The sequence below is a fragment of the Oryctolagus cuniculus genome, chromosome 3, assembly GCF_051225735.1.
Source record: "Oryctolagus cuniculus isolate XC-2025 breed Fujian yellow rabbit chromosome 3, ASM5122573v1, whole genome shotgun sequence".
In the NCBI taxonomy this organism is placed as follows: Eukaryota; Metazoa; Chordata; class Mammalia; order Lagomorpha; family Leporidae; genus Oryctolagus; species Oryctolagus cuniculus.
The window spans coordinates 32,286,895-32,308,217 of NC_142869.1; the positions used below are offsets into that span (position 1 = coordinate 32,286,895).

At 37.3% G+C, this 21,323-nt stretch overlaps 1 protein-coding gene across 26 annotated transcripts in view; it reads right to left on the reverse strand.

The window, feature by feature from the left end:
* CREB1 (cAMP responsive element binding protein 1) overlaps nucleotides 1-21,323 on the reverse strand; it is a 76,569-nt gene that overhangs the window by 48,153 nt on the left and 7,093 nt on the right. For 16 of the 26 annotated variants that reach the window (XR_016231924.1, XR_011387135.2, XR_011387139.2 and 13 more), the window contains exons 2-3: nucleotides 5,770-5,891; nucleotides 284-430 (exon numbers count right to left, since the gene is read on the reverse strand). The exons of 2 other annotated variants lie outside the window; for them this stretch is intronic. Coding sequence is in view for 12 of the 24 variants with exons in the window: in XM_070070298.2 (XP_069926399.1) it covers nucleotides 284-430; nucleotides 5,770-5,883 (261 nt within the window). In the remaining 12 variants the exon portion in view is untranslated. The remainder of the gene's footprint in view (nucleotides 1-283; nucleotides 431-5,769; nucleotides 5,892-21,323) is intronic. 8 more of the 26 variants (XR_011387138.2, XR_011387136.2, XR_016231926.1 and 5 more) reach the window with 1 other exon arrangement.

A 21,323-nucleotide genomic window follows, 5' to 3' on the forward strand; every position in this document is an offset into this window, starting at 1 on the left:
GAGGCAATCAGCCTTATACAGTCTCCCACATCTTCCACTTCATCTCATGTACTTTTTTTGCCAATTATTCTCCTTCTATGACTTAATTTTCTTTCATGTCTGTTTTATACATATCCATTCCTTTACACAAGGTGACTATACAGACGCAGCCCATTTGTTTACCATATGAAGTAAAATTAACTCCAAACTAGATGTGTCCTTATTTTCAAAAGTAATGAAAGGAGAGGGATATGCCTATGAATAATAGACACAAAAGTGGATACAGAACTTTTTATACACATACCTGAACTGTTTGGACTTGTGGAGACTGAATAACTGATGGCTGGGCCGCCTGAATAACTCCATGGACTTGAACTGTCTGCCCATTGGGCAGTTGTACTAATGTTACAGTGGGAGCAGATGATGTTGCATGAGCTGCTGGCATAGATACCTATAATGTTGAACATGGAAAAAAATTACTATCACAGATACCTCCTTGGGACTACTCATGTTCAATATGAAGTAACATTTTAGAGGCAAAAATACTGATAGGAAATAAACTAAACATGCAATTTATCATTGTTTAAAAACAAAACCTGTAAGTCTCCCATTCTACTTTTCAACTCCTCCCAAATGACAAAAAAGTTATTGTAATGTAATGTAATGTAATATAATGTAATGTCAAAACATGTAACACAGATTTCCTCTTAATACTAAGCACCGGTTTATTTGTATAGTGCTTTAGATTTTCCCAACTGCTTTAATATCCCCATTTCTCTTGTTGTTCATCAAAGAAATTGAAGACTGGGTAATAAGGATTATCCCCATTTTAAAGACAAAAAATAACTGCTCAAAGAGATTAAGTAATGTACCCAAAGTCAAGCAGATACACTAGCCTTGAAGAAACAGTCTGTGGTATATGTGTTAAATAGCTATGTTCTAAATTCTAATTGTTTTCAAGCTTGGACAAATTAATGTAAAGTAAGTCCAGAACAAATATACATCTTACAATATGGCATAGCTTTCATTAGTGAGAACATAGTAACAAGTTTTATAAACTGTAAATCTCTATTCCTCTCCTCCTCAAAATCAACTATTACTGAACTGGTAATAGTTGATAGTTCAAGAATTTGTTTTTGTCTTGAATAAAGGGGCAAAGTTGAAAGAATATTCATATAAGAAAAAATAATTTTCTCCTGAGGCACAAGGAAGGCAATTTAATGAGTCAATATCCAATCTGAAGTGACCCTTAAGTCTTAAGTATCTATTAGATGGTATTTATTGTTCCTATGATTGAACACATTCGGGCGAGGAATTTTACCTGTTCATTCAGTATACAGTTACTGGGGATCTACATGTCAGGAACAATGTTCAATCTCAAACTATAAAAAAAGGATAAGATATGGGTCCTTGATCTCAAGGAAATGATTAGGGGTTGTGTGTGAAAGAATGGGAGAAACAGAAGTAAACACAATCAAGTGAAATAATGAGGTTTACAAGAGGAACATAGACACATTGAAGAGAGCTACCCAAACTAAGGACAGGAGGCTACTAGGCAAGAATGTGAATTTGAAACAAAGAACACAAGTCAGACATATTATTATGACTTCTAGGAGAGAGTCAGAACTTCAGGTAGAGAAGGTAACACTAACCAAAGCAAAGAGAAACAGCAGGAGCTATACATGACAGAGAAGAATAACCAGCAATTCAGTACTACTGGAGCACTTAAGTATGGTTACTATTTAATGTAGGAAGGAGGGAGAGAGAAAACAAGAGGCAGGAAGAGGCTGGATGAACTAGTTGTAAACAAACAAACGAAAACAACCCTGTAAATCACATTAAGGAATCTGCATTTTGGGGTTATTCAGAAAGTCACTGAAGGGCTTTTGAATTCCTCTCATTATGTTTGCATTTTAGATCACTTTAGTGGCAGAGTGAAATAACTAGAGGTTGGAAGGCTAAGCAGTCGTTAGGGTGAGTTGATAGGAACCAGAAATAAGGTGGTGGTGGTGGTAGTAACAGTCCTCGGCATTGTAGCAGGGAAGGGAATAAGAGAAGCAGAAGTAATTTTATGAAAATTTGCAGGCAGATCAAGAGGGGTTTTATGAATGGAGATGAAAGAGCAATCAAAGATGACTCATATGTTTTATGTTTCTAAGAAAATTGGTAGACTGTGTCATCAACTGAAACAGAGAATGTAAGGACAAGATTTTGGGTGGCTGGAGTTGTGGTAGAAGATGATGAAACTGACCTGACATCTGGGTATGCAGATGGTTAGCAGGAACTTAAAACATGTGACTCTGAATCTTGGAGGAAGATCCCTACTGTAGATACAGTCTTTGGCACATAAGTTGTTGAACCATGGAGTTTTCATCTTTGGACAATTAGGATGTCCTCATTAATTACTTTTTTTTCAGCTACTTTAAGTCTTGCTTAGTTTTAAGCTGGTTCTCAAAATGTGATCCATGGACTACCTGTATTAGAGTCACATGGGGTGCCTTGTTTGTAATATTAGATGATAAGAAGGACCCAAGGATACTTTCCTTGAGACTAAAATTTGAGAACCACAACCTTAAAGTTATTCAAGGAAAGGGTGAGGGAGGAAAATATGAGTATATATAAAAAAGCTTTTCTAATATTTGAAGCAATTATTATGTCCTCTTTTCTGAGTCTTCTCTAAGGTAAAAATAATAGGCTAACTAGGTAAATAATCCCTTTTCTAGGCTGATCATTCAACATAAAGGTTCTTCTTGGTGTAAGTTTATAACATACATTTACCCAAAAATAAAATAAAAATCCATTGTATTCCTACCATCCAGAGTTAATCACGTTAATGTTTTTGCTCTGGCTCTTGTAGGTGTTTTGTTTTTTAAGACACTTACACACAATCAATTTTTACAACACATTATCATTAAATCTATTTTATTTCTCAATTCCATTATATCTTTCCATACTATAAACAGTCTTCTTTAATATTTTAATGGCTACATAATAGGCAAAATTACATATTTCATAAATTCCTTATCATTGGATATTTAGGTTTCTAAATTTGCCTGTTACAAGAACACTACAACAAACATTCTTTAACCCAACTTTTTGCTTAAAACTGTAAAAACTTATATTCCTGTAGTCAAATCCAAAATTTTTCAATTTTAAAAACTTTCCTTAAATTCCAAAGCTAAAATAAGGTATCTCTCATTACTGTTTTAGATTGACCCTCTTCCTTTACCATTTAGGCTGAATTTGCTTTTTATCGAAGCACAATGATCTTAGGGTTATCTGACAACTTCATTCTACTTTCCAAGTACAAAAAAGTAGTAAGAATTATAAAAGGTAATTATGTCAAAAATAGATGTATGTGTTAAGGAACTTTGATGAGCAAATGAAAAAAAAAAAAACCCATTAACTGGGAATAAAAGGAATTAAAAACATATAAATGGAAACAGACACTAGCTTCCCTAAAACTCAAATCTGATACTGTCACTCCATTTTTAAGTGTTGGTGCTAAAGGGCTGCCTGATAAAGATGATAAACTGAACTTGTGTACACAGAATTTTTCTCCCACCTGAATTGCCAGTTAACTTCCTGAAATTGATTTCACTTTTATAGACATAAAAACACAAACACAGAATGGGAAGGAGATAAAGTAATAGTTTTGGAGGAGGACAGATGAATGGTAATGAACTGGGAAGACCTCAGAAGGCCAATTTATGAGCTGGGATGGAGGCAGAGAAAGCCTGATTTGTACCACAAAATCCTCAAGAAGTTCACAATCTATAGCACTTCAAGCAAAGAGAGGCCGACAATAAAGATGGCTTGTTGAAGGCTCTCTGAGAAGCAACTGGATGCCCTCCCCAAGGAGAATAATACCCAGCCATGAAAGAAAAAACCAGAAATTTATTATCTGGACAGCGGTCTCCAATTGATTAACAATAGCAGAAATCCCAGCCCCCTTCTTTTACTTGGCTCCCAAGCCTGTATCCTATAAGCACAAAATTTCTGACACCTTCTCTGGGGGTAACCGACACCAATAGTAAAAACCTAAAGGATACTGACATCAGGATCACCACAATCACCCTACAGCAAAGCTCATACTGCTAACTCTTCAACACCCACAGAGCTTCCATACAGCTTTCTGGTCCCATACTCTTGAACCTGACCTGAGCAAAACAGCCACAAATGATGAAACATTTGAGGAAAGCATCTAATATGAAAGATGGAGACCAAAACAAAGGGTGGGAAAATCTATGTGGGGAAAAGAAAACTTAAAATGAAACAAAATAATATTCTCAGAGATAGAAAATATTGCCTTTGTGATGCTAATGAAACATTATGCTAATGAAACATAAAAGAATTATTCAGAGAACAAGAGACTCCTGGAAATAGAACATCAGAAATTAAGTATTCAACATTGGAATGCATTGAGGAAATCTCTCAGAAAGCAGAGTAACAAGATGGAAAACAGGAGAAAAAAGGAAAGAAAATTAAGAGAAACAGTCCTAGAAATATAGTATCTGGATGACAAAAATTCTAGGGAGAAATGAGAAAGAAGAGAGGGAAAATTTTAATCAAATAATTGACAGAAATTGTCCAAAATTGAAGACATGAGTTTCCACTATAAAACGGCCCACATGGACCAAAATGTTTGCAAACTAAAACCCATAATAAAATTTTGAAGTACCTTGAACAGATTTTGTAAGATAACTAAAGATACAAAATGAAAAATTAATTTAGCTTTTCAAATAAGAACAAAAAATCGTCGTCACTGGACTTCTTTAAAAATTAAAAAAATATTTTTTTTAACAAGAATTCTTTTCATAGTCAAACCTTTAAGAAACGACTGAAAAATACGCTTTGAATATATCAAGAACACTAACTCCACCAGAGAGACAGCAGGGTAAAAGGAGTTCCCAGGCTGACACTACACAGACAGCCAGACCAGACAGACCAGCATGATCCAAGACAGGTATATCTGGACTGTCACCACCAAGATGCCTGCTGGTAGTGTATTTTCTTTGTTGAGCCCTCTGTTACCAAGTTTCATTATTGATTAGTAACTCTCTTGGGAGTCTTTAAATGCTTGTGGAAATGGAAGTTAGACACAGAGCTTCTGCTAGGATTATCTTCTCCTGGGAGCCTTCAACTAAAAGAGGCAATATCATACTTTTACCTAAAAGGTTGAAGTTTGCTATTTCATTTTTATACTATCACCTTTCTCACTGAAATATATGAAAATAGTTAATATTTGAGGAAAAATATATGAACAAAAAAGAGAGAGTGTATGTTATTAAAACAGGGTGTTAAGGCCAAAGACAAAATGAAAGAATCAGGAATTAGATTTAAAATATACAGGACACAAAAATTATCATCATTAAGATTTATTATATATCAATGTATTTGCTTATCCTATTTTTTCAGTTTAAGAATATAAGCTTTCATATTATCTTTATCTCTGTGCCCCAAAATAAATCTATATGATATTACAAAAAAAAGCAGTTGTCATAGCCAAGGTTTTATTTCCTTATTTATGAGAGCCAATTAACTTAGCCATTAATTAAAGATGTCATTCTTTCAGGATCATGGAACTATAAATACTGTATTAGTGTTTAACACCACATTTTACTGTTATGTTACTGAATTAATACTAGTATTTCTAAACATAGACTAATGCTAAGTAAATAAGAATTTTGATATTCTAAGAACACCTCTGCTCATTCTATGTATATCTCTGTAATAAGAACTAAATTCTCTTGGAAGAGACGACTTGGAATCTCTCTATGTATTTTATACCTGGGCTAATGTGGCAATCTGTGGCTGGGCTTGAACTGTCATTTGTTGGTTTTCAGCTTCTGTTACAGCTGCATCTCCACTCTGCTGGTTCTCTGCTCCAGATTCCATGGTCATTTAGTTACCTACAATAATACGGAAGAGTGTTACGAGCACTACAGTGCTTTGTGCTTTTGTGACTTTAAAGGCAAACTTCAGGTTACAAATACGTATATATGGTAGTTACGTTGGCGAATGCACTTAGAAATCTAGTTAAAATATATTGTAGCTAAATTACTGTCAAACTTGTCCAAAATGACTGAGCTGCAAGAGTTGTAGTCCCTTTAAAAAACGAATAAAACCTTTCTTTTCCCTTGGCTGGTAATTCCCAATAGGATATTGCCGCATCTGGAAAAAATAAGAATGGATTCCTCTCTTCCATGAATCTCCCCTTCTAACAGGGAGAGAAGGTGTGGCAGAAAAATTGTCTCTTCCAACGGTAGCAATCAAGTACAGAGAAAAGGCAGAGAAAAGAAATGAACTGATGGTAAGAGTCTATGAGAAGCTGGCTTCATGGTACCATCTCTAAAGGTATTTCCTACTCTAAGAAGAAGCAGAGAAATTGTAAACTAATTCCACAGATGAGTGGTGGTAGGTCAAAATTAACACAAGTTTTAGAGTCTAAGTTGTGGGATATCAAGGTAGGAAAGTGAATAAATGGGCCAGAGTCAAATTTCAGGCACCGAACACAAAAAAATTATGATATAGGGTACAACACTACATTACATACATACAAACACACATAGAAAAATATCCCCCCATTTTTTTAGCTCTATAAAATTCTGGATAAGCTAATAAAGACTGATCTCTCTTGGGCCTTGCTTTACTAAGAGAATATTGTATTAGTTGGGTAGTCTGGAACTGGATGGCAGCAAAAGTTAATTGGAGAGCAATTCTTAGTAGCAGTAGTAATGTGGAGATTAGAGAAATGTCTGATAACCGGGAAGCATACCAGTATACCACTGTTAGTGCCTAGCATGCTACCTGTTAAAACGGAAACTTTTTTATTTACTTTAAGGATTTATTTGAAAGGCAAGAGTTACAGAGAGGGAGAGAAAGACAGAGACTGAGACATCTCCCACCTACTAGTTCACTCCCAAAATGGCCGTGACAGCCAAGGCTGGGCTGATTGGAAGCCAGGAGCTTCTTCCTGGTCTTCCACATGGGTACAGGGGCCCAAGCACTTGGGCCATCCACTGCTGCTTTTCCAGGCCATCAGCAGGGAGCTGGATTAGCCAGGACTCAAACTGGCATGGATATAGGAAGCTTAACCTACTATGCCACAGCACTGGCCCCAACTGAATTTATTAATAGTGAGGGAATGCTTAGGTGAGTCCATGAATAACAAAACCCCAAAGTTTTTCCAGAATATATTACATTTTTAGAATTCTGAAAATTGATAGTCAAAATTAATCCTAATCCTTACATGATTACTGCATAGTATCATAATGTATTACATATTAATACACCTGACTGTCATTCCCAAGGTTCTACAAAACATAGCGCTTTACATGTGGCAGTTAAAAATGGAAGTGAAAATATCTCTATGGAAATGAATATAGCTTAGAAATATCAGAAAACCATTAAACACAGATGACAAAGGAAGAAGACGACGACTTGACTACATTATTATTTAAAACAATCATAAAGCCAGCAATACAAGTGCACTGGGAAAAGTATCTACCACAATCAGCACAGTAACATCCAAAATACACTACTACTAGTCAGCAAGAAACAATTATTAGAGACTAGTTCACAAAGATATAGTTCCAGGGTATTCACTGCAGAAATTTTTTTTAACAGCAGGAAATGAGAAGCAAGCATCCATTATTAGTGGGACCATTAAAAACATTACAGTCTTGACAAAGAATGAAATCTATGTATAATGTAATACAGAATCCCATTAAAGTTAAGGAATAGGCATGAAAAAGATTTAAATTAAACTCCAATCTGTAAATGGTAGCTCTATAGAGGGGAATAGGATTTGGCAGAATTTTATAAAATGATGACTTCCACATTTTACTTTTAATATACTTTAGTATTTTAGTACTCATTGAGGTTTTTTCCTTCCCATGTGAATGGATTCAGGATTACTTGTGCAATTAAGAAAAGAAAGCTTTAGTATCTGAAGTCATGGCTAATTTAAAAATATAAACCAAAGCTATAAACCAAAACTACAAAGTATCTTTTGAAAAGTTAATGGAAAATGTGTATTTTTGAAAAACGATGTGTTTTTTAAGCCCAAAATGAACTTTTTTTTTTAAACTTTTATTTAATGAATATACGTTTCCAAAGTACGAATAATGGATTACTATGGCTTCCCCCCCATACCGTCCCTCCCACCCACAACCCTCCCCTTTCCCACTCCCTCTCCCCTTCCATTCACATCAAGATTCATTTTCGATTATCTTAATATACAGAAGATCAGCTTAGTATACATTAAGTAAGGATTTCAACAGTTTGCTCCCACACAGAAACATAAAGTGAAAAATAATAGATGATTTTTTTTTAATGATGATGAAATCAGATCAGACCTATTGTCATGTTTAATCCCAGTGAGAGTCAAGTTGGGAGTTGATAGTTTCTTTTCTTTTCTTTTCTTTTTTTTTTTTTTTTACAGAGGATCAGTTTAGTATGCATTAAGTAAAGATGTCAACAGTTTGCACCCCCATAGAAACACAAAGTGAAATATATTATTTGAGTACTCGTTATAGCATTAAATCTCAATGCACAGCACATTAAGGACAGAGATCCTACATGAGGAGTAAGTGCACAGTGACTCCTGTTGTTGACTTTACCAATTGACACTCCTGTCTATGGCATCAGTAATCTCCCTATGCTCCAGTCATGAGTTTCCAAGGCTATGGAAGCCCTCTGAGTTCTCCGACTCTTATCTTGTTTAGACAAGGTCATAGTCAAAGTGGAGGTTCTCTCCTCCCTTCAGAGAAAGGTACCTCCTTCTTTGAAGACCTGTTCTTTCCACTGAGATCTCACTCACAGAGATCTTTTGCCAGAGTGTCTTGGCTTTCCATGCCTGAAATACTCTCCCAAAATGAACTTTTAAATCCATTTTCCATGAACTTTTTAAAGTTCAATCATGATTTTAAGACACCATTCCCAAAATTTTTCAAATCTCACTTTTTCTATGAAACTCCCACTTTTGTTTACATTTCATCTTAGTTGTTTACCCTATATTTTCAAATATTAAAAATAACTTTTAAAAATTAATAACCTTATTTTTGTGATAACTAGCTGTTGTGTATAAATGTCTATAATTCTCATTCTTTTAAATTAAAACATTTAAGAAAGATGTTAAATGTTAATAGAAACAAGAAAAGTTCACCTATCCTAAAAGTTATCCACACTTCTGGTCTGGAATAAAGTTGCACATTTAACATTTGATTAAAAGCAATCTAAGGCATAGGCTGATATTTCTTCAGTTTTAATTTTCTCCCTGACGCAGTGAGATTACTTTTTTTCCTGATATTTAAAGTAAATGGCATCATTACAACTTTTTTGCTTCAGAAAATGGAAGATTTCCTGTATCATAATAAAGGAATAAAGCTAATATAAAGTTAACTATAGCTATAAAGGCACAATCACAAAAGTAATGCAATTTCATCCTTCTTCCTTGCCCAAGTGAGTAATATTGTTTCTTTTTAAAATGAAGTAGGGTATTTCCAATGGACAGGAGCCACTATTTAAACTGGTAGTGTTTTGTTACTATTTCATTCAGGGGGCCTATCAATCCTTTTTCAGGACAGGGACAGCCTTCCTAACCTTAGTAACTTACCTTGAGGAGGTATCAGCCACTTGGGCAACAGTACCCATAAGAGTATGGTCTTTCATTAGAAAATTTAGGCCTTTTTTAACGTGATGAGAATTACTTAAGGAAGAACAACTACTTCAGATAAAACACTCTTTGAATCAACTAAAACAGACACTCCTCTTTTAGTTTTCACCTTGAAGGTGCTGAAGAGCAGTCTCCCAGACAACTGAACTAGCATTTAAAGTAGGTGCATTTCTGTTGCACTTTAAAAGCTTTTGCTGTTTTTGTTTATATCCTCATGTGCAGAGAAGAGATGGTATACTATTATGTGTAGAAATCTTCAATCTTCCTATTCAATCAGTATCAGTCGGGACAGCAGTGTTGTTTTCTGGACACAGGATTAAATTATTAGAGATAATATATGGGTTTCCAAAGTTGTTTGAACATTCCTAATTCACTAACAAATCAAAAGGTTTTTTTTAAAAAAACTGTTAAAAAAGATTGAAGAATGCTCTAAAATAAGAAAAAGACCAGGCACATATGAATTCAGAATGTTATGATTATTAGCTTTGGAACCCTGGAAACAGAATAGACCTTAGAATTCACTTGAAATGTAAAATTCTTATAATTCTGAAGTTTAAAATTAATTTGGGATTGGTGCTTAAGATTGAGATTTTTCATGATTTGTTCCTAAAAACTAACTTAAGACTAATCTTTTGCAAACTATGCATTTGTAAAAAAATCTCAAAATACTGTCTAAAAGAAATAACTTCTTTAGCAAACTCACAAAGATATTAATATTTTGCTATAACTATCTTCAAAATTCTACTTCCTAATATGAAAAAAAAGTGAAGTTTTTCTGTTTACCTAATCTTGACAGAAACAAAAAAATGCCACTGTAGGTAGCTGGGGAAGGAAGCCTAACTAACATTTGGCTGAAAGCTGGGTTTGTCATGAAGTGGCATTGTCAGCAAGGGGTTGTTGGACAAATGACTGTAAGTTTTATGTTTGTTTCCTCATCTGTAAAAACAAGAACGATTAAAATATTTTTCCCAATCTTAAATCCTCTGATCCTAATAACTGAGACCACAAAAAGATGTGTGTACATACACATAATTCTATGGCCACTAAATAAAATATTTATGGTAAAGGTAGTATTTGATGGTAAAAGATGTAAAGACATATTGTAAAAAACAAAACAAGACGGGGCCGACGTTGTGGCGCAGCGGGTTAATGCCCTGGCCTGAAGCGCCGGCATCCCACAAACACCAGTTCAAGACCCCGCTGCTCCACTTCCAATCCAGCTCTCTGCTATGGCCTGGGAAAGCCCCTGCGCCCATGTGGGAGACCCAGAGGAAACTCCTGGCTTTGGATCCGCGCAACTCTGGCCGTTGCAGCCATCTGAGGAGTGAACCAGTGAATGGAAGACCTCTCTCTCTCTCTCTCTCTCCCCTTCTAATTCTTTCAAGTAAATAAATAAATCTTTAAAAAAAAAAAAGACTTCTCTCTCTCTGCCTCTCCTCTCTGTGTAACTCTGCCTTTCAATAAATAAATCTTTAAAAAAAAGACAAAACAAGAAAGAATGGGTCACTTAGCTTTTTGATCTTGGGCAAAGACAGAATTATCATTCTTTTTTTTAAAGTTTTTTTTATTTGAAAGGTGGAGTTACAGAGAGAAGGAGAGGCAGAGAGGCACAGAGAGAGAGTTTTCCATCTGATGGTTCGTTCCCCAGATGGCTGTAATGGCTGGAGCCATGCTGATCCAAAGCCAGGAGCTTCTTCCAGGTCTCCCACATGGGTGCAGGGACTTGGGCCTTCTTCCACTGCTTTCTCAGGCCACAGCAGAAAGCTGGATCAGAAATGGAGCAGCTGGGACTTGAATATAGGGGATGCTGGCACTGTAGGCGGCAGCTTTACCTACTATACCACAGCGCTGCCCCTTTCATTCATTTTTATATAACACCATAAGAAGGCAATACAATTTGAGATTATTTGTACTTAGTGTCTTACATATTGTTACTCTGCTCATAACTGGTACAGCTATTCAGCAGTTTAAACTTTTTCTTAATTTTCAAAGAGGATTAAGCAATTTCTCCTTTCCATCTAAGAAAGCTTCAAGAAATTTACCTGATTAGGTTTCCCAAAAACAAAGGGCTATGTTACTTTTGTACCCTTCCATATTAAAGGTAGCAGTAAATATCAAGAAGTTTAAAACAATGGCCTGGCACTGTGGCATAGTAGGCTAAACCTGCGCCTGTGGCATTGCATTCCATATAGGCACCAGTTCATGTCCTGGCTGCTCTTCCAGTCCAGCTCTCTGCTATGGCCTGGGAAAGCAGTGGAAGATGGCCCAAGTGCTTGGGCCCCTGCACCCACCTGGGAGACCCAGAAGAAGCTCCTGGCTCCTGGATTCAGATGGGCCCAGCTCCAGATGTGAGGAGTGAAACAGCAGATGGACAACCTTTCTCTCTGTCTCTCCCTCACTCTGTAATCCACCTCTAAAAAAATTAATCAAATCTTTTTAAAAAGTTTAAAATGTAATTTAAATAAACACATCAGTAAAGTGTCAAATGTGCTTTCATGCCATTCAAGACAGTATGTTCTGCAAAAGCCAAGAGCACGGTAGAATGCCAAAGCATTTTTTTTTTTTCTAAAAAGATTAGGTTATTTATTTGAAAGACAGAGTTAGAGAGGTAGAGACACAGACAAAGAGATCTTCCATCCACTGGTTCACTCCCCAAATGGCCGCAACTGCTGAAGCTGAGCTTATCTGAAGTCAGAAGCCAGACCTTCTTCTGGCTCTTCCACATGGGTGCAGGGGCCCAAGGACTTGTGCGATTCTCCACTGCTTTCCTAGCCATATCAGCAGGGAGCTGCATCAGAAGTGGAGCAGCTGGGACTCGAACAGGTGCCCAGATGCTGGGGCTTTAACCTGCTGCACCAGTGCTGCCGCCCCCCCAAAGCATTAAACATGTGGGGCTGGCACTGTGGCGTAGTGGGTAAAGCTGCCACCTGGGGTGCTGGCATTCCATATGGATGCCAGTTCGAGTCCTGGTGCTCCCCTTCCGATCCAGCTCTCTGCTATGGCCTGGGAAAGCAGCAGCAGATGGCCCAAGTCCTTGGGCCCCTGCACCTGTGTGGGAGACCCAGAAGAAGCTCCTGGCTCTTGGCTTCCGATCAGCGCAGCTCCGGCCATTGCGGCCATCTAGGGAGTGAAGCATCGGATGGAAGACCTCTCTCTTTCTCTGCCTCTCCTTCTCTGTGTAACTCTTTCAAGTACATAAATAAATCTTAAAAAAAAAAAAAAAGCATTAAACATGAATACAGTGATATATTTGGGGAAGAAGAATACCTTTTCTGATAAATAGTATGTGCAAAGGCTTGAACTATAACCCGTTAGCGAAACAAGTGAGTGACTAGTATCTTTCTAACGCAAGCAAAGAAAAAAAGACAATGATAATACCAAATGAACACTCTAAAGTAACTGACAACTAACTGGCAAAATGAAAACAGGAGAATGATGTCTCTTACAGTTACTGGGTGGCCGCTGTGGCACAGATTAAGATCAGAGCATTGGTTTGAGTCTCAGCTGTCCCACTTTCAATCTAGCTCCCTGTTGACACATATGAAAAAGCAGCTGAAGATGGCCCTGCACCCCAGCATGAGACCAGGATGGAGTTCCTGGCTCGGCTTTGTCCTTTCCAAGCCCTGGTGGTTGCAGACACTTGGGGAGTGAACCAGCAGATGCAAGACCTCTTTCTCTCCCTTGCTGTCATTCTGCCTTTCAAATAAATAAAATACATATTATTTTAAAAAGTAAATTATTAGGTTTGGTATTCTTATGCAATGGATTTTACCTCGCCTCTCTACAGCAATAAACCCTGAAGGAATACATAACAATTCACTTTTCTAAAACTAACAATGTAGTCTTAAATTTTATCATACACTTCTATATGTTGTAGAGTATCACATCCAAGTGCTTATTTTATGACATACACAGTTTAAGCTCCTGAGGATAAAGCTTTGCCCTTCCTAGCTTATATTCTAGAATATGGAGAGAGGGGAGAGAAAATGAAGTAAAATGCATCACAAGTCAGATGGTGAGAAGTCTTGTGTAGAAAAGTAAAGCTGGGAAAGTATTATAAAGGTCACCAAATCCTTATTGATAAAGTAACATTTAAAATTCACCCACTCAGCACCTATCCAGAACTACACTGCATCAGGAATAAATTCTACCAGCACTATTTTCTTATCTATCTGCCAACAGCAAGTTAACACAAATCTTTACTAAACTGCAAACTAAAAGCTCATCAAAGAAAGCAAGCTCATATAACCACTTCTGTTTATAATCACTAGAAGAATGCTGTGTACCTTTCCCTTGTTTTTTATAGTAAAATATTTTGACCTTTAAGAAGTATTCTAGTCCTTACAACTCTTAACACTGTCATTCAATTCTATGAAAAACGAATCCATCTTCCCCCCAAGTTAAATTAACAGCCTCCCAATTTGTGACAAATTTAATACCATTTAGGATGAGAAATACTCAGAGAATTCTGAATTGTGGATGAAAAGAAAGTATACATTCCTAATGGAACACATTCTATGGTTTTATAAAAGATGTAAAATAGAAAAGACCTCAATTAGAAGTGGAAAAAAAAAACCAAAACTTTTCCCTTACATGCTATCAAGTAGGTAACTACTCCTGAACTCTCACCAATCCAAAATTCCTGGGATTTATGGATATCACATAGCACAACTCCAAGGTCTCCAAAGGAACCATAGCAAAAGGTGTATTCTGGCACATGATTTTAAAACTAAATGACTATTTTTGTTGTCAAATATATTACTAAAAATATTCTGAAGTATACAAAGAAACACGTATATGTGATGTGTAATGGTTTCTGTGTAGTTATTTTGTACCTATATTTTAGTTTTTAGGGTAACTATCAGAAAGCCTTACTAACACACTCCTACATTTTCAACATATCTTAATTTTCTAAAGTGTTATGATATACTAAGTGGCAAGACTCAACAGATTTCAAGTTTCCAGGAATCAACAACCATGTTGCTTTTCTTTTTCCTTGTGCAATTCTAGTTGTTAATTTTGAAACTCGTCTTTTTTCTTTGTCGTATGTCCAATCTAGCAGAATAAAGATTTATACAATTAATATTGGAAATTTAGCTATATTCCAGGTTTCTGATGCTAGTAACAGTCTAAGGTGTGATAAACAGAGCACATCTTCATTGAAATCAGACAAGAAAAAAGCATATTCAAATGTTATATGTGTAAATATGTATACACTCAACAGACCAACCTTATCTGTATAAACTTTAGACTGACTGCACTATTAACAAAATGATGTTATCAACATTTTAAGGTAATGACTTAGAATAGGCAATCTGGGGGCCAATGCTGTGGCGCAGCGGGTTAATGCCCTGGCCTGAAGCACCAGCATCCCATATGGGCGCCAGTTCTAGTCCCAGCTGCTCCACTTCTGATCCAGCTCTCTACTGTGGCCTGGGAAAGCAGCAGAAGATGGCCCAAGTCCTTGGGCCCCTGCACCCGCATGGGAAACCAGAAAGAAGCTCCTGGCTCCTGGATTCAGATCAGCGCAGCTCCGGCCGTTGCGGCCAATTGGGGAAACCTCTCTCTCTCTTCTCTGTCTGTGTAACTCTGATAAACTAAAATTGGTATCCTTATCAAGCTAAGCAAATTGTGATTTAGTTTTCAGAAAGTTTTCTCTGGGCTTCTACCAACATCTTTCCCCTTAAATGGAGAATGAATCAACGTTTCAGCTTCTAGTCTAATTATATGTATATACAACAAATTCATATTTCAACTTCTAGTCTAGTTATATATATGTATATGCTTCTAGTCTAGCTGAATTTGGTGAAATTTAAATGATTTATATTAAAAGGTTGACATTTTTGTTTATAAATTTTTAAGTTCTTTATTAACAGCAAATACCATATAACTTATCAGCTACCCCCACCACCAAAGAAAAGAGGATGACACACAGCAAAAAGGAAACTTCAGTACTTAATAAGTTTCCAATACCTTTCAATAAAAAAATTTTAGTACTTTCCCAAATTATAGTTTTTATTTTTAAGGTATTGGCAAAATTTAGTTCCTTTTTTCTCTTCAGGTTAAGACTACTCATTATGCCTTCATATACTTGGTCACCAAGAGACAAACAGTGTTGCTTAGCAAAGTATCAACCATGACTATGCATTATTTTAGGTAACATTTTTATCCCGTCTCTTCTTGTTCCCGTTTCTTGCCAAACACCCACCGCATACTATGTTCACAGCTTTTTACACTTTTGAGGTTCTGAAAATGATTCTATAGATATATCAACATACGAACTGCTCCTAAATGAATTTTAGGAGTGTTAAGGAAAAATGATTATATACCTCCTACAGTTACTTTTATAAAAGCAATTTTACGTTAACTAAAGATTGGCGCTGTCTTCAAATTTCATATTCTGCTTCAATAGCTCAATGCTGATATGTAAGGACCCAAAAGTTACCCCAGAAGTTAAATATTTGTAGCCTACTAGTCCACCTACTTAACCAAACCTAGGTGACTATGTGAAAACCACTGCATTCAAATGGGAAATGAATGCTCAAGTGCTTTTTTAAAAACAAGTTTGTGAAGCAACATGTTATTTTGATAGTTCTGTTCTGAACTAAATTTTTAAATGCTGTTCTTGGTAAATTATTTATGAATTAGACTAGTGAATAGTGAAAATCCAGTTTTCCTGAAGTGAGACAACACATGTCATATTAAGAGTCATAACACAGGAATTCTGGTTTTAGCTCTGACTTCACAGATGCAGAAGTAGAGATCTTATGAAATTTGCTTATGAAATCTTATGAGATCTTATGAAATCTGATTCAGACCAATACCACATAGCATTCAATATGATAAAAAGTGAAGAATACTTTATATATTTGGCACTGGAACTGCATGGACTAACAAGCAACATGTTAATCATTTTAATTACATTTTGCTTACTAGTTAGGCCAAACAAACTCAAAACCCAAGGTACCAAGGATATAACAGGCTATTTAAAAACTGGCTATGGTTAATCTACAAAGCTGGTAAATGACATGCAGACAACAGCACAGACTTTATGTAGAATTTGCTTGTTTATTTATTTTTGTGTGAGGGTTTACTCTTGGTGTTATATAGTTTATGGAGTTACACAGATGAACAATGACATGTATCCACCATTACAGTATTATACAGTATTTTTCTTTAAGTACAGTTTTGATAAAAGACTTGCTTCAAGTTCAGGCATCTTTACCTAAAGAATCAACGTCAAGTCCAACCTTTCAGGCAGATTTCTATTTCCACTGGTGCAGAGCTGATTAATATTATAATGACATCAGTATTTTTTTTTTTTTTTTGTGACACTGGCAAGAATATTTCCTTCACGTGAACTATTTATAAGACAAAATACGGCTTAAGAACAAACATTATAGTAGCTATTAATAAAGCAAGAACCTTGCAAACTTTACTTACAAAGAGATAACACTATGGAAATGGTGAAGACTATGCCTTCCTGTGTGGCTCCACAAAGCAAGTTTACCACTTAAATTCTCCAGGGCTCAGTTTAGTCATTTGTAAAATATGAAGGAATTACTACTCCCTTCATGGGTAAAATTCTGTAACTGAATTTCCAAAATATAACTGAGTTTATGAGTAACAGACTACACCCACACAGACATAATAAATTCTCATAATCAATACTTTTCACAACGTTCTACCAATTAACATGTTTCACTCAAAGTTGTCATTTCTTGATTTTGATCTTTGCTTTCCAGTTGTCACTCCAAACTGAGGAATGTGGACAAAGAATAAAGGAAGAGCAGAAAGGAGACTGTAACCCCACTCATTGGAGGCTTCAGTAATTCTTCATTCTGTTTAGCAGGGCTTTCACAGAAATATTTACAAGTGTTTATATAATAATTAAACAAGTCATGATGTACAAAATATGACATCAAAAGCATTGGCACTAAAACAAAACAAAGAGATGAACTAGAAACAATCAAAATTAAAATCTTTTGTGCTTAAGGACACCATGAAAAATATGAAAAGATAACTATAAAATGTGAGAAAATTTCTGTAAATCATATACCTGATAAGGGACTGGTTATCTAGGATAACTCCCCAATTTAAGAATGAACAAACAGGCACAATGCTGTAGCACAGTAGGCTAATCCTCTGCCTGAGGCGCCAGCAACTCATATGGGCACTGGTTCGTGTCCTGGCTGCTCCTCTTCCATCCAGCTCTCTGCTGATGGCCTGGGAAAGCAGTGAAAAATAGCCCAAGTGCTTGGGTCCTGCACCCTTGAAGGAGACCTGAAGAAGCTCCTGGTATCAGACTGGCCCAGCCTGCAGCCATCTGGGGAGTGAACCAGTGGACGGAAGACCTTTCTCTTTGTCTCTCCCTCTGTCTGTAACTCTACCTCTCAAACGAATAAATCCATTATTTTTTTTTTTTAAATGAACAATTCCCCAAAGATCTAAACATGGTAAACAAGCATGTGGAAAAAAATGCTTGATATCATTAGTTAAAATGCAATCAAAAGTACAATGAAACTTGCTTATAGCCACTAGAATGACCACAATAAAAAAGGGTAGGTAATAATGACTATTAGTGATGATGTAGAGAAATTAGAAACCTCAAATAATGGGTGGTGATGTAAAAAAATGCAGTAGCTTTGAAAAATAACCTGGCAGTTCACGAAATGATTAAACAGTTCCCATTTAACTCAGCAATTCCACTCCTAGGTATATAAACAAGAGAAACAAACCCAAGTTCACATGGATCGATGTTCATGGTAACATTATCCATACAGCTAAAAAAAAAAAGTTCAAATGTTCATAAACTCATAAATGGAGAATATTCATAAAGTGGACTATTACTTGACATTAAAAAATGAATATGTATTGTAACATGAACTTTGAAAACATTTTGCTAATTGAAAGCAGTTTATCACAGTGGACAATATATTGGTTATACAGTTCCATTTATATACAGTATCTAGACACACAAATCTACTGAGACAAAGTAGATTAGTGGTTGCTTTGGGCTGGGATATGGAGAGATTAAAAGGTGATAATTGAGATGTGAAGTTTCTTTTGGGATAATGAAAATGTCCTAAGACTAAGGAGATAGATATACAACTAGTGAACATACTAAAACCTCCAAATTATACACAAAAATCAGTGAATTGTATCATGTGTGTGTATCTGTTTTTAAAAAGGATCTAAGATATACAATTTTTAACCACAATATAAATTCATAAAACATACACACATGCATACCCTGGAAGAAGACAGGGAGTCAGGAAATATACATTTTAGCTCAATTCATCATATCATTCCTTTGGTTTGTATCTTTTCTCCTCTCAACTGAAATTTAGAGCTCTCTACCTCATTCACGGTTCCTAATAACATAGGCCTACACTAACATTTTCTTAAACAATTTGGGAGTATTATCAAGTTCATTCTTTTTTTTTTTTGACAGGCAGAATAGACAGTGAGAGAGAGACAGAAAGGTCTTCCTTTGCCGTTGGTTCACCCTCCAATGGCCGCCGCAGCCGGTGCGCTGCAGCAGGCGCACCGCGCTGATCCGAAGGCAGGAGCCAGGTGCTTCTCCTGGTCGCCCATGCGGGTGCAGGACCCAAGCACTTGGGCCATCCTCCACTGCACTCCCAGGCCACAGTAGAAAGCTGGCCTGGAAGAGGGGCAATCGGGACAGAATCCGGCACCCCGACCTGGACTAGAACCCAGTGTGCCGGCGCCGCTAGGCAGAGGATTAGCCTAGTGAACTACGGTGCTGGCCAAGTTCATTCTACTTCAAAGTCTTTGTTTTTGTTGCCTATTCTACCACCTAGAATATGCTCCATATCTCTACCTAACCAAGTTCTTCAGGTATTCAATTTAAATTCTACTTTTCTCACAAAACTTCTCTGAAGCCTCTTCTCTTCTGAAATCTGTAGCCCTTCAAGACAACAGTGAAAATTAACATTCTGCCATATATAAATGATTCTTTCTTATTTCATCCTCCGCACTATACCTTAATCTCCTTGAGGGTAGGAAAGATATATGCAGGCTTTATTGTTCACAGCAACTAGAACAATCTTCACTTAACATCTAGGTTATTATTTTTTTTTTTAAGATTTATTTATTTGTTTGAAAGAGTTACAGAGAGAGGAGAGGCAGAGAGAGAGAGGGGAAGTCTTCCAACTGATGGTTCACTCCCCAGATGGCCGCAACGGCTGGAGCCGTGCCAATCCGAAGCCAGGAGCTTCCTCCAGGTCCCCCATGTGGGTGCAGGGGCCCAAGGACTTGAGCCATCTTCTACTGCTTTCCCAGGCCATAGCAGAGAGCTGGATCAGAAGTGGAGCAGCCGGGTCTCGAACCAGCACCCACATGGGATGCCGGCACTTCAGGCCAGGGTTTTAAGCTGCTGTGCCACAGCGCCAGCCCCTAGGTTATTACTTTTCTAAATGTTGGACTGAATACACTTTTTTTTTTTTTTCTTTTTGACAGGCAGAATGGACAGTGAGAGAGACAGAGAGAAAGGTCTTCCTTATGCCGTTGGTTCACCCTCCAATGGCCGCCGCATTGCGCTGATCCGAAGGCAGGAACCAGGTGCTTCTCCTGGTCTCCCATGCGGGTGCAGGGCCCAAGCACTTGGGCCATCCTCCACTGTACTCCTGGGCCATAGCAGAGAGCTGGCCTGGAAGAGGGGCAACCGGGACAGAATCCGGCGCCCCGACCGGGACTAGAACCCGGTGTGCCAGTGTCGCAAGGCGGAGGATTAGCCTATTGAGCCACGGCGCCGGCCCTGAATACACTTTCTTGTGATTATTTCTTCAACAATAAAGTTGAGTCAATGAATTTGCACTGAATAAATGAGTCAATGGCAGTATATAAAACCAACGCATTAATGTTATTGGTCACAGCATGGAGTGGGTGCTTAGTGGTTAAGATGCTTGTGGCCCTGCATCAGAGTCCTAGGTTCAGTTTCTGGCTCCATTTCCTGACTCCAGTTTTCCATCATTAAACCCTGGGATTTAACAGTAATAGCTCAATTGAGTTCCTGCCGCTTACAGGAAAAACTAGGCCCAGTGTTGGCTGTTGTGGGCATTTGGGAATGGGAGCTGTCTTACACATAAATTGAAAGAAAAATAAAAAGTTGGTCACAGCAACAATAAAGTAACACAAGAAAATGACACCCCTTTAAGAGTACAAATACCGAAGCTGGTGCTGTGGCTCAGTTAATCCTCTGCCTGTGGCGCTGGCATCCCACATGGGTGCCGGGTTCTAGTCAAGGTTGCTCCTCTTCCCATTCAGTTCTCTGCAGTGGCCCGGGAGGGCAGTGGAGGATGGCCCAAGTGCTTGGGCCCTGCACCCGCATGGGAGACCAGGAGGAAGCACCTGGCTCCTGGCTTCGGATCGGCATAGCTCTGGCCATAACGGCCATTTGGGGGGTGAACCAACAGAAGGAAGACCTTTCTCTCTCTCTCTCTCTCTCTCTCTCACTGTCTAACTCTGTCAAATTTAAAAAAAAAAAAGTATAAATACTTCAGAATAAGCATTGATTTTCACTTCAGTGATGAAAATAAGATATTTCTGAGTCTACTATTGTTAACCACTTTACAAACAGGAATAATAACCCTCAACAATAATGTTTATTCAAACTTGTCTACATTACATTTTTAGTTATATC